Source organism: Gopherus flavomarginatus, chromosome 1, assembly GCF_025201925.1.
Source record: "Gopherus flavomarginatus isolate rGopFla2 chromosome 1, rGopFla2.mat.asm, whole genome shotgun sequence".
In the NCBI taxonomy this organism is placed as follows: domain Eukaryota; kingdom Metazoa; phylum Chordata; order Testudines; family Testudinidae; genus Gopherus; species Gopherus flavomarginatus.
The window spans coordinates 51,578,295-51,592,671 of record NC_066617.1 but is presented as its reverse complement, the minus strand read 5'-3'; the positions used below and the strand labels follow the sequence as shown (position 1 = coordinate 51,592,671).

At 40.2% G+C, this 14,377-nt stretch overlaps 1 protein-coding gene across 5 annotated transcripts in view; it reads left to right on the top strand.

Annotated features, from left to right (window-relative positions):
• The first annotated feature begins 2,912 nt into the window (after positions 1-2,912).
• MDFIC (MyoD family inhibitor domain containing) overlaps positions 2,913-14,377 on the top strand; it is a 79,616-nt gene continuing 68,151 nt past the window's right edge. Inside the window, exons 1-3 of one of the 5 annotated variants that reach the window (XM_050936356.1) lie at positions 2,913-3,113; positions 3,459-3,613; positions 13,927-14,058. In XM_050936356.1, the coding sequence (XP_050792313.1) occupies positions 3,520-3,613; positions 13,927-14,058 (226 nt within the window). In that variant the 5' untranslated portion in view covers positions 2,913-3,113; positions 3,459-3,519. Of the gene's footprint in view, positions 3,114-3,458; positions 3,614-13,926; positions 14,059-14,377 lie in introns of those variants that run through there. The other 4 variants (XM_050936358.1, XM_050936359.1, XM_050936361.1 and 1 more) reach the window with 4 other exon arrangements.

The following is a 14,377-nucleotide window of genomic DNA, read 5'->3' as shown; positions in this document are numbered from 1 at the left end:
GCCACACCTCTGACCAGTGCAAGATGCTACAGTTCTCGGGTGCAAGATTGGGAAGCTAGGGGGAATTGGCTGAATCCTCTCTATTGATGGTTCATGAGTGGCCAAGAGATCAACTCAACTGGCCGTGTCCCTGCCTGTGGATGGCTGTTTAAGTGGAGTGCCAGTCAGAGGCTTGAAGCTTGACATTAGCATCACAGCGTGAGAGGCAGCCCAGGTTGGCATGTTTAGATGGGGTTCCCAGGGCACAGTCAAGGTTGCACCCTGGGAACCCCATCACACCCGCCATCCCAAAGGTGACTTTATACATATAGTTTCTGAAGTGCTCTGGGATGATTCAGGATAAAACATTTTTCCAAATAAATGTAAAATATTATCTGGATTGATTTAATAAAGTTATACAAATAATAGAATGCAAATATAAATAACATCTTTGTAGAAAAACAAAGAAAAACCATAAAAATGGCCCTACTGGGTCAGACCAAAGGTCCATCTAGCCCAGTATCCTGTCTTCCGACAGTGGCCACTGCCAGGTGCCCCAGAGGGAACGAACAAGTAATCAGCAAGTGATCCATTCCCTGTCGCTCATTCTGAGCTTCTGGCAACATACTTCATACTTTTCAGTTCAGTCATTTTGTTATGAAAAGCTTTAAACATGTATTGTTGGGTTGTTAAATCTACTTTAAATTATTAAAATTGAAAGAAAATTGTATAAAATTGAATTTAAATTTCACTAGCTGTATTTTTTTTCCTTTTTATTCCTCATCTTGTCAATAAACAATAGAGTGATCAATTTCTCTTTAGTAAGTTTCACTTTCAAATTCTCATGCACCAGCACTATTAATTATTACTTATAGTAGTTGTCATTACGTCTGTATTTTCCAGGAGACACTACAATTAAGTTATTTCCTATTCAAAGACAGAGAGAAACTGTGATGTCTTGGATACCAGTGTGAGGCAACTGATAGCATGTGCAATCTTTTCATTGATGAGAATGATTATACAATAGCATTACAGGATTGCAACTTTGTTCTAATTGAAATCAAATGCAAAACTTCCATTTATGTCTGTTGGAATAAGGTTGGGCACCAAAGCTGCATGGTGCTTTGCAGGCACATAAGGATGGCTTCTAACCCCAGGAATTTACAATCTATAATGGTTGGTTTGCAAACACTGCAGAGAAATGTTTCCTTAAAATGAAACTTCTGTCTAGAACACTTGAGCCACATCTTTTAGTGCTTACAGTATCAAAACTAGCATCCACCTCTCACCTGCTCTCAAAATTTTATTAACTAGATTATTTTGTCCTTCGTTACATATTTCCTACTTACTTGTGCTTTTTCAGTTTCTCAGAGACAGAGGTGAAAATATGCTTTGATGAAAGATAAAGTTCAAATATGGGGACTGAACCACGGTTTAAGATCTGCTAGTGAGTTTATTGTAATTTCTTTTAAATCATACAAATTGCTTCTGTTTTAGAAGTTTGAATTGCTTTCTAGGAGCATATTAAGGCCCTCAATCCTGCAAGCACTTAATACATGTGCTTCATTTTACTATCAAGTACAGTCCCAATGCAGTCAATGGAACGCTTATGGTAATAAAGCTAAGCACATGCAGAATCAGGGCCTAAGGGCTATAGAAATGCTACTGTGGGGCAGCTGTACTGATGTAGCTGCACCACTGTAGCGCTGCTACTGCAGACAGGGCCGGCTTTAGGGCGATTCAGCTGATTCCCTGGAATCGGGCCCCACAACGTCCCAAAGGAGCTGCCGCCGAAGTCCCGTCACTGTTGGCAGCAGCAGCTCAATCGTTGCCACTGTCTTCGGCGGCATTTCGGTGGAGGGACCTTCCTGTGTGGCAGTGATTGAGCTGCCGCCGAAGACAGTGGTGGGACTTTGGCGGCAGCTCCTTCGAATCGAGCCCCGTGGTGCCTAGAGCTGGCCCTGAGTGCAGATGCTCTGTGCCAATGGGAGAGAGCTCTTGTGTCAGCAATAATTACTCCACCTGCCCAAGCAGTGGTAGCTACATTGGTGGGATTGCTTCTCCTGCTGACATAGTGCTATCCACACCAGGATCGTGCTTTTCCACTTTTCCCTGAGCGACTTATACCAAAGTAAGTGCTGGTGTGTACAAGCCCTAAGACTGACAAGAATTTCTTTTCTATATGGATGAAAATAGACCTGCATGTGAGAAGTGCATTAGATTATTAAAGAGGTGCGGGTGGAAGGAAGTGGTTTAGCTTTCTAGGTATCTGCTCTGTAAATTTTTTGCTTGTTTCTTCTTGTGTGCAGACCTTTTGAATAGTTTTGTATAAGTGTTTAAAATCACTAAAGATAATACGTATCTTACCTTTGCAATAATATGTAAATGTTGCAGTGCCTTTTTTAAAGTAAATCTCTGCTGTTGATGGAAGACTTTGGGCTTTAGGGCCTACTGTGTCTCTGAGTTTGCAGATTAGTCACCTCAGCCACCTTGCTACTTGCAAACTGGTTGAACCTGAAAAGTAGCCTAAATTTTTCAAACCAAAGTGACTAATGCCCAAGTCAGAGGTTAGCCCTGTTAAAGTGCTATTCTCCTCAGCCCTATGCTACAGCTGCAAACACAGCTCAGGTATGAAAGCCTCCTCTTTGGAAGTGGGGTCTCTCCCTCCCCCTCTGCTGCCACCTGGTTTAATCAGGGCACTTGCAGGGTTACAACCCCAGCATGGCCCATACCCAGTCGCAGCCACATGGGTAAGAGGATGCTCCCAGGTTGGGCATGAGGCCCATGCCTCCTTCTGGTCCACCGTCCCTGCCCCAGCCTCTGGAGAACCGGTCGGGCAGCGGGACCTGGGGAGCCACCGCCCCCGAGCCTCGATCGCTGCCATGGCTGGATGTGTTCAGTCTCCGGAAATGATGAAAAAGAAGAAGCGTTGGGGGGCGGGAGAAGGACGAAATAAGTCCCCGTTTGGTGTGTGCAACGCGCTGGCTGGAGAGGGCGAGAGCCCGCGCGGTGGCGGGGCGGGGTGCTAGGGGCTGCACAGGCGAGAGGAGGCAGCAGCCGCAGCTGGAGAGGGGAGGCGAAGAGACGGCCGCACCGGCCGGGGAGATGCTGCTGCTGCTGCTTTGGGAGCCCCGGTAAGTTTCCTCTGCCCGGGGGGAGGAAAGGGACATCCCGCCACAGGAGGTGGCGGAGGGGCGCGTGCAGAGCCGAGCAGAAGGCAAAGCCGAGGTATGGCGGGTGGCTTCTGCTGGCTATGGGGCGTTGAGCCCCGGGGGCTCCGCTCCAAGCACTCCGTACCCGTGCACTCAAAGGCGCCCTCCGCATGCAGCGGGGAGGGCAGGGGCGGAGGGACGCGTCTGCCGCGGAGTTGCAAAGTTGTTGCTTCTTTGGGGCAGGCCCCTCCCCAAGCCCTCGCCCCGGAGCAGTGTGTGCGGCGGAGCAATGCACTCAAAAGGCCTCTCGTGTGTTCGTCCCTTCAGGGTGACGGTTTAGGCTGGTCGGGGGGTGCAAGCTCCTAGGACGGGAGGAGAGAGCTGGCAGATGTCCCAAGCGAGGGAACCTCTTCCCCCGGGGCCTGACGGGCCGGCGCCTGCAGCTCCGACTGAACGCAGCCTTCTGGTCTCGCTGCCTCGCGGTGAGTTGCTTTCAAGTTTCTCTCCAATTGTTGCGCCTCTGGTAGGTTCCCTGGTTCACTCGGTGTGTGTAGGGATTGGGGTACTCAGCCCTGATCTCTGCTGTTCCTCTGGACGCCGCTTGTTACTTAAAATGTGTCTCTGTTAGGGTGACCAGATGTCCCGATTTTATAGGGACAGTCCTGATGTTTGCATCTTTTTCTTATATAGGCTCCTATTCCTCTCTCCTCCCGCACCCCGGTCCCGATTTTTCATATTTGCTGTCTGGTCATCCTAGTCTCTTTGCAGCCAACAGAAAAAAAGTGGGTGGGTCTCACCCCCCACCACCCAAGTTCCTAAACGTTCCCTTTCTTTCACTTCTCAGTCTTGTGGTTTTGTTTGTAAACTCTTCTCTATAATGCCTCTCAAATTCCCAAGGTGTGCTCCGAGCAAACTGAGATAGGCAGCAGGTCTGTGACCATGACTTGCTCAGGTTGGAGGTCACTTTGTTTTCCCTTTGAGGCTACCCTGAGATACTGTGCTTTATTAACTTATTTTTAATCCACTATTCAAAGGGATGCATATCATTCGTTTTCATCTTAGTGCACACTCTCAGAATTAAATCTGATTTTTATTTTTAGTTTGGCAGCCAAATGAGTTGATTTCTGGAAAACCTGCATGTAAATTAGTTTGACAACTTATCTTCTGAAGATAACATACAGGAGGATGTGGTCATTTACTGTACATACTTTTGGTCTGTGGCAATCAGGCTTTATCTTTTTCTTTTACAGCTGGCAGTTTTGATTTAAAGAATTCTGATAGTGATATAAAATAAGTCTCTGAAGAATAGAAAGGAAGAATCTAATTTAAAATTGCTTCACTTTACCAGCTATGTATAAAGTTACACAGCATGATAACACAGTTGTACAAGTGTATAATAAAGCCACACTCTCTTCTTTGGCAACATCTTTAAATCAATAGCTACATGGAATCGAAGTTGAAGTCTCATTTGAGAAACCAGAAAGTATCCAAAGCTAAATAAAAATGTTCTGGCATGTAGAAATGTTAAATTGGCTTATACTGATCTTATTGTTTTCTTGTCCTAGAGAGTGACTCATAACTGCTAAACAGCAAACTTTTTTTTTTTTTTAAATTAGATACAGAAGATCAACAATGCAGAACTGAACTGTTAGAACCATGTTTTTGCCAGAAGAACCAATGTCTGTAATACCTATTTATTGTCAACATACTTTTTTGAGCATTAGGTGTCACCTTTATTGTGTCTCGTAATCAAATGTCCATACTGGTTAAACTTTACATGTAGGCCATATGTAGAAATTATTGAAGTTTGGTCAGTGAAGTAATTGATTTAGGAACATGACTTTATTTTTAAGATTTGAGGCTTTGAATTGGGTTTTTGTATTTTATTAATATGAAATAAAATCATTTAGCTTCCAAAATATTAGGCTATTTATTTAATGACCTGGGACAAAATATGACACTAATTTTGCCATGGGCAAACTATGTGTAGGAAGAAATTTGAATGACATCTATTACATGTGTAACTATCATTTTAAAGGATTATATGTTCGTATTCTGAAGAGCCAATGAATCACAAGCATTGTAAGTACTTTGATTTAGATTTGTTCCCTGGTTGGGGTCTGCCATACACTTTGAAGTGGTTCACAACTGTAAATACCAGCCTCAGGGCAGACACCTGTAACTGGTTGTATGTTCTATAATTAGATTTCACCAACCCAGTCCTGAAGCATTATACCAGTCTTACCAAGAATTCCCAGACAGTCCCCTTGGGCACTGCAGTCTATCGTGCCATCTAGGCGAGCTGGATTTAGTGATAAATGGTCACTTACACCAAAGATCACAAAATATTCAGGTTGTTCCCAGTCCCAAGAGACCAGTCACTCACCCCAGATCAGTTTATACCTTAGATCTCACACCAAAGACAATGCTGGTAACCAATCATACAGTGAACTAACTCATAGAATATCAGGGTTGGAAGGGACCTCAGGAGGTCATCTAGTCCAACCCCCTGCTCAAAGCAGGACCAATTCCAACTAAATCATCCCAGCCAGGGCTTTGTCAAGTCTGACCTTAAAAACCTCTAAGGAAGAGAGATTCCACCACCTCCCTAGGTAACCCATTCCAGTGCTTCACCACTCTCCGATATAACTCAGGCTATATTAACTAAGAAAAGAAATGAGAGAGTTATTTACAGGTTAAAACAAGCAGACATATACAAAAATGAATCTATGGTTTCAAAAAAGTGACAGACCTATTGTAATCTGTCAATTCAAAATGTCTTTCAAGGTGGACCCAGTGGTAACCCTGGAGATCTCTGCTTCAGTTTAGTATCTATGGCCCCGAGAGAGTCCAGACTCCAGAGATGAAAAATTTTCATGTTAGCTATCTTTATTTCCCTCTTTCAAAATTCAAAGTGATGGGACAAGGCCTTCTGCATGTAGCCTTTGTTGGCGTAATTAGCAAAGTCTTTGTATGGCACATTTAGTCTCATAGTCCTCCTTGGTGGGTGGGGGAACCACTCCTCTTGTCTGAGTTCTCAAGTTCAGAGCAGGCATTTTTACAGTTATAAGGTAAAAGATGACCTTATAGCATGAGATACAGAGATTACAATGAGATTAATGCATGTGGCAATTTATAACCAATTTATAGAGTCTAAACACATCCTTACAAGTTTTACATCTATCTTAAACAATACTAACATACAGGTGAGGTGGTCTGGTTTTCAGCTATGAATTTGTCAATTCTCAGCTGACACCTACACCTTGTCAAGAACAGTGTTACAGCCCCTGCAAACTCTTAAGGACATGCTCAACTTTAAGCATGTAAGAAGTTCCATTGATGGATTGGGGTCTTATTTGCTACAACTTTAAAACGTGATTTATTTTGATAATGAACCTAAACTTGTGTAGTATTTGTGGATATTTATTACTTTCTTTTAGCCTAAATCTGTTTTGGAGGGGAGGGGAAAAGGAAAGAGGTGAGTTTGTATCATTGTTAATCATTATTCCGGCGCTTCAGTCAGTTTAGCAGTATATGGTTACAAAGCCAGGGTAATTCAGGAATTAGAGAATTGAAAGTTTAGGAAAATATTTAGGCCTTTCACATATTAATCTCCTGTTGCTTAGTAAGTTCTTACTCACTGTTAGGTTTTAGATCAGTGGTTTTCAACCTGTGGTCTGCAAACCCCTGGTGGTCCACAGCCTATGTCTAAGATTTCCAAAAGAGTCTGTACCTCCATTTAAATTTTTTTCGTGGTCTGCAAATGAAAAAAAGGTTAAAACTGCTGTTTTTAGATGAATAACATTGTTTTGGGGGAAGCGTACATAAACTAATGTTATGCCTTTTATAAATGTGATCCCAGTACAGTGTGTGCTGTAGTAAATATTTAAAAACTGAAGAAAAATGAAGTCTACAAACTAGCAGCGGAAGTATATCTTGTAGATTCATTAAAGAGATTAGTTCTATGATGTCTAAAGGTATATTGTATATAATGTAAAGAAAACAGTATCCACCTCACGTTCAGATCAAGACCTTTGTGAAATATTTACAGCATTTGTTTTAAATAGAGGAAGTTGTTGCTTTTTAAATCAGTACTTAAGAAGAAATACCTCTAAAATACTGTTTGCTTTGTTAGGAAACAGAGGAATGCATGGAAGTGGAGTGCTAGTTTTCCCAATAACTCTGAATATTAGCAAATCAATTTGTATGAATTTTATTTTGAGCAACAAGACTTGCGGGGAAATAGCAATGAATATGTGCAATATTCTGTAGAGTGATTTCCTTGTGGCCTGACCCTGTTAGGTGCTGCTGAACACCTATGAGTCCACTGATTTTGCTGGAAGTTGTAGGTTTCTTGAAAAGCTTTTGTTTAGTGTACTGAAAGATCAAAATGTTTTTTGGGGTAGGTCAGGGGGTTCATGGAGATAATTTGAGTAATTAATTACACAGTTCTAGCTATTTTGTTGAAATTTCTTCATTTTTGAAATAGGACTCCATAAATTTGCAATAAAGAGCATTAACTGAATCTCTGTTTGCCTGGGAAAACTGACAAAGTTTCATCAATTAGATATAGCTGGCTGCTTGTGTAGAATAGAAAATATTAAGTACACTTCAGTCAGAAAATCTATAATACAACCTTCAAAAATGTTTTCCAACTATTTGCAGAGACTCTCACTTCTTGAGGACGTCCATTTCTTCTTCTCTTCCATAATTCTGCAATGCATTGCAAGGAAAACAGACTCTCCAATGGTGTTCTCCTCACTCAACTACTTATATTTCCAGTTGCACTGTTAGATAGAGAGCTGAAGACTAAATGTGCTTTCCCTGTTAAAACAAGACTCTTTATAAGGAAGAACTATTTAAGGTTTAAATGTCTGAAAAATGCCACAGTTATGTGACTATAAAAAAACAAGTGGAAGAAAATAGCTTCAGCAACTAGTTGGGTACACCCATGCAAATTGTGGGAAGGAAAGATGATGATGGCAGCAAAAGTTGTGAAGTATATACTGAACCACATATATTATTTATTAATTTCACCATGCTCACCAACATGGCATCGGAGCATCTCTCCAATCACCTTTCTTATTAGACCATTTTAAAATTAATTTGGTAAATATTTATGTGATTAAGGTAATTGGAATTTGGGTCTTCATATTGCTGGACTTACCATCAGTAGCAAATGAATTAGTAGTGTCGTCCCTTTTGAAATGGAGTCATTTTAATGCTTAGTTTTGAATCCTGAGAGCCTCATCGGCATCAGTGAGGTACCTCATCGGTACCAATGAGGTATACCTGGCTCTGAGGAGAGCCCTAAGAATGCACCTTTGATATACCTTTGAAGGTGCTTGTGCATTTCCTCCCCCAATAAAGATTAGGTCTGCTTGGGTGGGGCCATGATCCTGTCTGGACAGGTCCCTTGTAATTGTTGAACGAGCAGTATTAGCATCTCTCACCTCCTGTGCTCCCCAGCTGCCTGACTGCCCCCTGTATTTGTGTTCTGTGGGATGTAGATTGGACTGTGAAGGACACCTAATGCACCTAAATAAGAAGTCTGACTCTCAGCATTTCTGACCACCAGTAGCTCCCTTTGAAGTAAAATGTCTAAAAATGTTAGCACTGACCTGGTGCTGTTTACCCATGGATAGACTTTTTATATTAAATCCTGTGCATTTAAATAAACTATACACTATTAAAAGGTTGATCTTGCACAGAATTCCAGCTGAATAATCAGGCCATGTCTTCGACTGTTTTGGAGTATCATCTAAGAGTACTGAATAAGCTTTTGCCTTGACCTGTTGTTAACTAAAAATAATCTAGAATAACAATTAGTGAACATTGCCTAAATGTTTGCAAAATAGAGAAACAACCAGTGTTAGTATGAAAGGAAGAATAATAACTGCACTTCAGAGAGTAACAGATATCTAAAGAAGATTTAGAGTGTTGAAACCGATTCAAACACTTCGGCTGAAAAAAAAACAGAAGAAATAAAGAGAAAAATTCAGAAAATGACATCCAGCAGCCTCCTCTTTCCCTGCAAAATATACTTCCATCCAAATTCAAAGTATGAAATTAATTTAGGATTTGAAAAAAGAATTAATGTTCAGTGCCTCGGGAAAGCACTTAAGCACATTCTCAACTTCAAGCATGTGCTCAAAGTCCCATTGACTTTGCATGCTTTAGTCCTTAATGTGAATAGGGATGCTATCCTGGGGCCATAAAAGAATACTGCATCCAGATTGGACTTGGACTGTAGTAATCCTGCTTCACTGGTACTCCTAGAATTTCTTAAGGTTTACAGCTAGCTGCTCCAGTTGCCGTAATAGTTACACTTTACCAGCAGTTTCTGAATGTTATGAGTAATGGGGATTTTTTTTTTCAACTGTTGGGCAATTTTAGTTATTTTTTCCCAAACTAGTTAAGTACTTACTTTGTGTTTCCAGATATAAAATTATCTGGCTTATTATTTTTGTGAAATTGGTTTACTTCATAGTTGTCAGCGTTGGTTCTAAAGTAACACCAAATGAAAAGCAGAAATTCATAAATGCCTAACTGTAGCTTTTCCTGTAAACCTACTTCAGCTTTCAGTTTCGTATGCATAGTACCAGTGAAATGATTCATGCTCACAGGGCTGGGATACATTTATAAAGCTTTGCGGATGATACCAAGCTGGGAGGGGTTGCAAGTGCTTATGAGAGATAAGATTAAAATTCAAAATGATCTGGACAAACTGGAAAATGGTCTGAAGTAAATAGGATGAAATTCAATAAGGACAAATGCAAAGTACTCCACTTAGGAAGGAACAATCAGGAAAGATGTGGACAAATTGGGAAAAAGTCAAGAGAAGAGCAACAAAAATGATTAAAGGTCTAGCAAACATGACCTGTTAGGGAAGATTGAAAAAAATGTGCTTGTTTACTCTGGACAAGAGAAGACTGAGAGGGGACATGCTAATAGTTTTCAAGTACATAAAAGGTTGTTACAAGGAGGAGGGAGAAAAAATTGTTCTCCTTAACCTCTGAGGATAGAACAAGAAGCAATGGGCTTAAATTGCAGCAAGGGTGGTTTGGGCGGGACATTAGAAGAAAACTCCTAACTGTCAGGGTGGTTAAAAACTCAAATAAATTGCCTAGGGAGGTTGTGGAATCTCCATCACTGGAGATTTTTAAGAGCAGGTTAGACAAACATCTGTCAGGGATGGTCTAGATCAGTATTTCCCAAACTTGGGTTGCCACTTGTGTAGGGAAAGCCCCTGGCGGGCTAGGCCGGTTTGTTTACCTGCCCCGTCCGCAGGTCTGGCCGATTGCGGCTCCCACTGGCCACGGTTCACTGCTGCAGGCCAATGGGAGCCGCTGGAAGCAGCGTAGGCTGAGGGATGTACTGGCTGTCACTTCCAGCAGCTCCCACTGGCCTCGAGCAGCGAACTGCGGCCACTGGGAGCTGCGATCAGCTGGACCTATGGACGGGGCAGATAAACAAACCGGCCTGGCCCTCCAGGGACTTTTGCTACACAAGCGGCGTCCCAAGTTTGGGAAACACTGATCTAGATAATACTTAGTCCTGCCATGAGTGCAGGAGACTGGACTAGATGACACCTCGAGATCCCTTCTAGTCCTTTGTTTCTATGCTTCTGTCAGGGCCTTAGACTGTAGTTAGCTGATAGATCAACAAGGGGATTTAGGCACCTGAACGCCAGTTTTACTGCCTAAATCCAAGGATTCAACTGAGAAGCGGGTCAGCTAAAAGTTGTAATGGATAAGTACTTTTGTGGGTCTAGTTCTGAGCTCCTAGGGACTGGTTTTTTTTAAGAGCAGCAGTTCCTAGTACAAGAAGGACTTGATCCTGAGTCAGTACTGTAATACAATTGAATAACAGTAATAACCAAGGAAAGGGTATGATGCTTTTATTGTATCATTTGAAAAAACGTATGGAAGTTTTGAAGAGAGATTGGTTTTTTGGATGAACACATTCTAATGAATATCAAACAAAATATCTAGGATGTCAGAGTTTGGAAATAATCTGAGTTGAACTGTGTCTCTTTTTCCTACTCACTGTCAATTTTGAGGGTTAATTTCATATAGGCAGAAAGATGTAATGGAGAAGAGAAAGCTAGTACACAGAGAGAGATATCTAAAGACCAAACTTCTTTGAACAAGAAAAGTGTTATATGTTCCTACAGAAAACCCATGAAAAAGAGTTTACTGCCTGAGCATGTCATTGCTCTCATATCATCTTTAGGCTCTGTTGGGAAAACTTTCTGAGCAGGTATGACACATCAGCCAAGGTTCAAGCATTGCTTGGATTGTTGTTAATAGTCATTGTAATGCTTTAATTTATTGACCTTGCTTTCAGGCATGTTTCATAACAAAATACCTACAAATACAATTTTTTTTAACCCCTACAAATGGAGGCAATGTTCGTCTTCATGGGTGCTTGGACAGCAACTAGCACATTGTGTCAGCACTTCTGGAATCAAGAAAATAATCATAGAATCATAGGACTGGAAGGGACCTTGAGAGATCTAATCATGTCCCCTGCACTCATGATAGGACTAAGTATTATCTAGACCATTCCTGACAGGTGTTAGTCTAATATAGAATCCAAAATTTTTCTCCATTATTTGAAGTCTAATAATGAAATCCAAGAAGCCTAAAATGTCAATTATGGGGAAAATTCCCATTTAAAAAAAATAAATTTAGATATTCTGCTGGAGTGGGGATGGGGTAGGAAGGAGAGGGAAATGAGAGGGTAAGTCAATGGTTATTATTTTCACTGTAAAATCTGAAAAAATGTTGAGATGGACTTTTGTCTATGGACATTTGGGGGCAGATCCTTGCTTGGAAGTTAATGGTGTTATGCTGCACATCTGTCCTTTGATATCCCTTCAGCAATTTAAGATATTCATTTTTGGATAATCCTCAAATCAAGAGTTATATTATGGTTAATTGCCACACTCCTTTCTTAAATGTTGCACCTTTATTCTCCTGATGTTAACAGTTTTATCACAATTTCAGGATTGGTTCACAGAATAGCCAATTAAGTAGTGCTGGCTAGCAGCGTACTGTATATACAGTCATAGTTTTTCAAACAGAGGAAACAAAAATGAGAGAATTCAAGTATGGTTTAATCCTCAGTAATGAAAAGAAGTTGGGAAATGAGTATAAAACTAATAGAAAAGTAAAATTAAAGGTTATGAATTATGAACTATTTCACTGACTATAGCAGACTTTAGATATTGGGAAGATGTCTACTTAAGACCGAATGATAACTGCTCTGGTGTGGTGACATCTAAGGAAATTTGACTCTTATGGTTGCTTCTACACTCAGAATTCTAGTTCACTTGATTAAAATTTAATTTGGAATTTTGACTGCCCCAAAATACAGTTATTCTTTCACTAGGACTGTTGTTTAATATCATCTACTACATCAAGATTCTAAATAGGGTTGTGCACCATCACATCTTATACAAAAGAGTTACCGCTGCACAGTGGAACATCAATTGTTTTCCAGCAATTTAGGATTGGTATGATAATCTTCTTAATTTTGTTCTTCTGATTAGTTTAAGAGCAAAATCTTTTAAAATGATTTAAATTGTTATCTGTGTGCTAGAGATACAGTAAATTAATAAAGGTAACATTAAGAATTTCATGCCCTTTCCCCCCCACTATTCAACAAGTGGTAGTTCACTTTATTTTAAAATAGCTTTAAATAGCACACATTATAAAACTCATTTAAAAATGTTATGTAGTTTGAAATATTATTTCAACTTGAAATCCAAGTGCAGTATTTTATGTACTATTTTAACATGGAGTATAGATTTTTAAACTGGTGATCTGTCAGTGACGTGTTGTAAATAAAATAATTGCCTATGGTAGATACTTATGAAAGCTTTCATTTATTTTGGAGAGTGAAAATATGGGTCAGTGCTTGTCAGCAGGAAGAAACTTTATATGGGAAACTACATGTGAACATATTATGTTGAATTCCACAGTACTTGTAAAGAAGGCTTAAAAGTCTCTTGGCCAACACTGTGAAGTAAGCTTCCTTACGTTTGGAGTATGTTTATTACAAAAAGAAAAGCATTTTGTAAATTTGATTAGGAATTCATTTTAATGCAACAATGACTTTTCATATCTTTAAAAAAACAACAACTGAAAGTTCTGTTACCATGGGATTTTTGTCTCCATCAGTTTTGGCTATTAGTCAATAAAAGTCCTTAGTCATATGTTGAATCTCAGACCTTTGACACAGTTCCTATAGCTTTTATGAAATTCCCAAGTAGCAAGTAGTTTGTACACGAGATGCATGTCTGCATGGGCAAAAATACCAGATTTTGCATGTCATTTAGAGGTTTTGTCTGAAAATGTTGTTTTGGAAGGTAAATAAATTTTGTTAAACTCAAAACACAGTTTGCCGTTAAACTGTCCTCTTAAGGAATGTTTGCATGTGAACATGTAAAATGCAAGCCCACTGAAAGTGTCAGAGGGGTAGCCGTGTTAGTCTGGATCTTTAAAAGCAGCAAAGAATCCTGTGGCACCTTATAGACTAACAGACGTTTTGGAGCATGAGCTTTCGTGGGTGAATACCCACTTCCTCAGATGCATGCTGCTTTGCTTTGCTGCTTTTACAAGCCCACTGAAAGACTTTTGTTAAAGAACTAATCTGATTAGATGAGCAAAAATGATGGGAAAACTAGTTGAAAACTAACATTATTTTGCATTATTTGAAAGGGGGAAATAACAGTAGACAGTATTGTTATCAGTGATTTGAAATTACAATATGTTTTTCTTTGATTTAGAAAAATGTGACAAAGTGAATACAGCTGCAGGAGAGAGAGACATAACACCACCTTCCAATAACCAAAGCATACAACCAGAGATACAAGACCAGTCCGTCTGGGGAAATCGCACTGATGGTGACCTCATCAGAAGTAAGTATTTCCAGAACAAATTGCTGTCGTTTAGGCTTGCTTTACTAGTGTAATGCGGTACTGACTGTTGACTCAGTTAAATGTGTGTCAAATCAATTATGTTGCAACCATAATGTATGTCAACAGAATTTCTTCCCTGAAATGATTCCTGTCAGCATTATCAGCAAGAGGTTGAAACCAAGACATAAACAAGATGTTTTGGTGATTTGAGTGTTGCTGCATAACAGTATAATAAGAAACTCCTGTACAGTTTACCTCTTTAAGACATAATATTATGTGATGTGATGTACTTTGCCTATAAGTTCATGACAAGATGAGT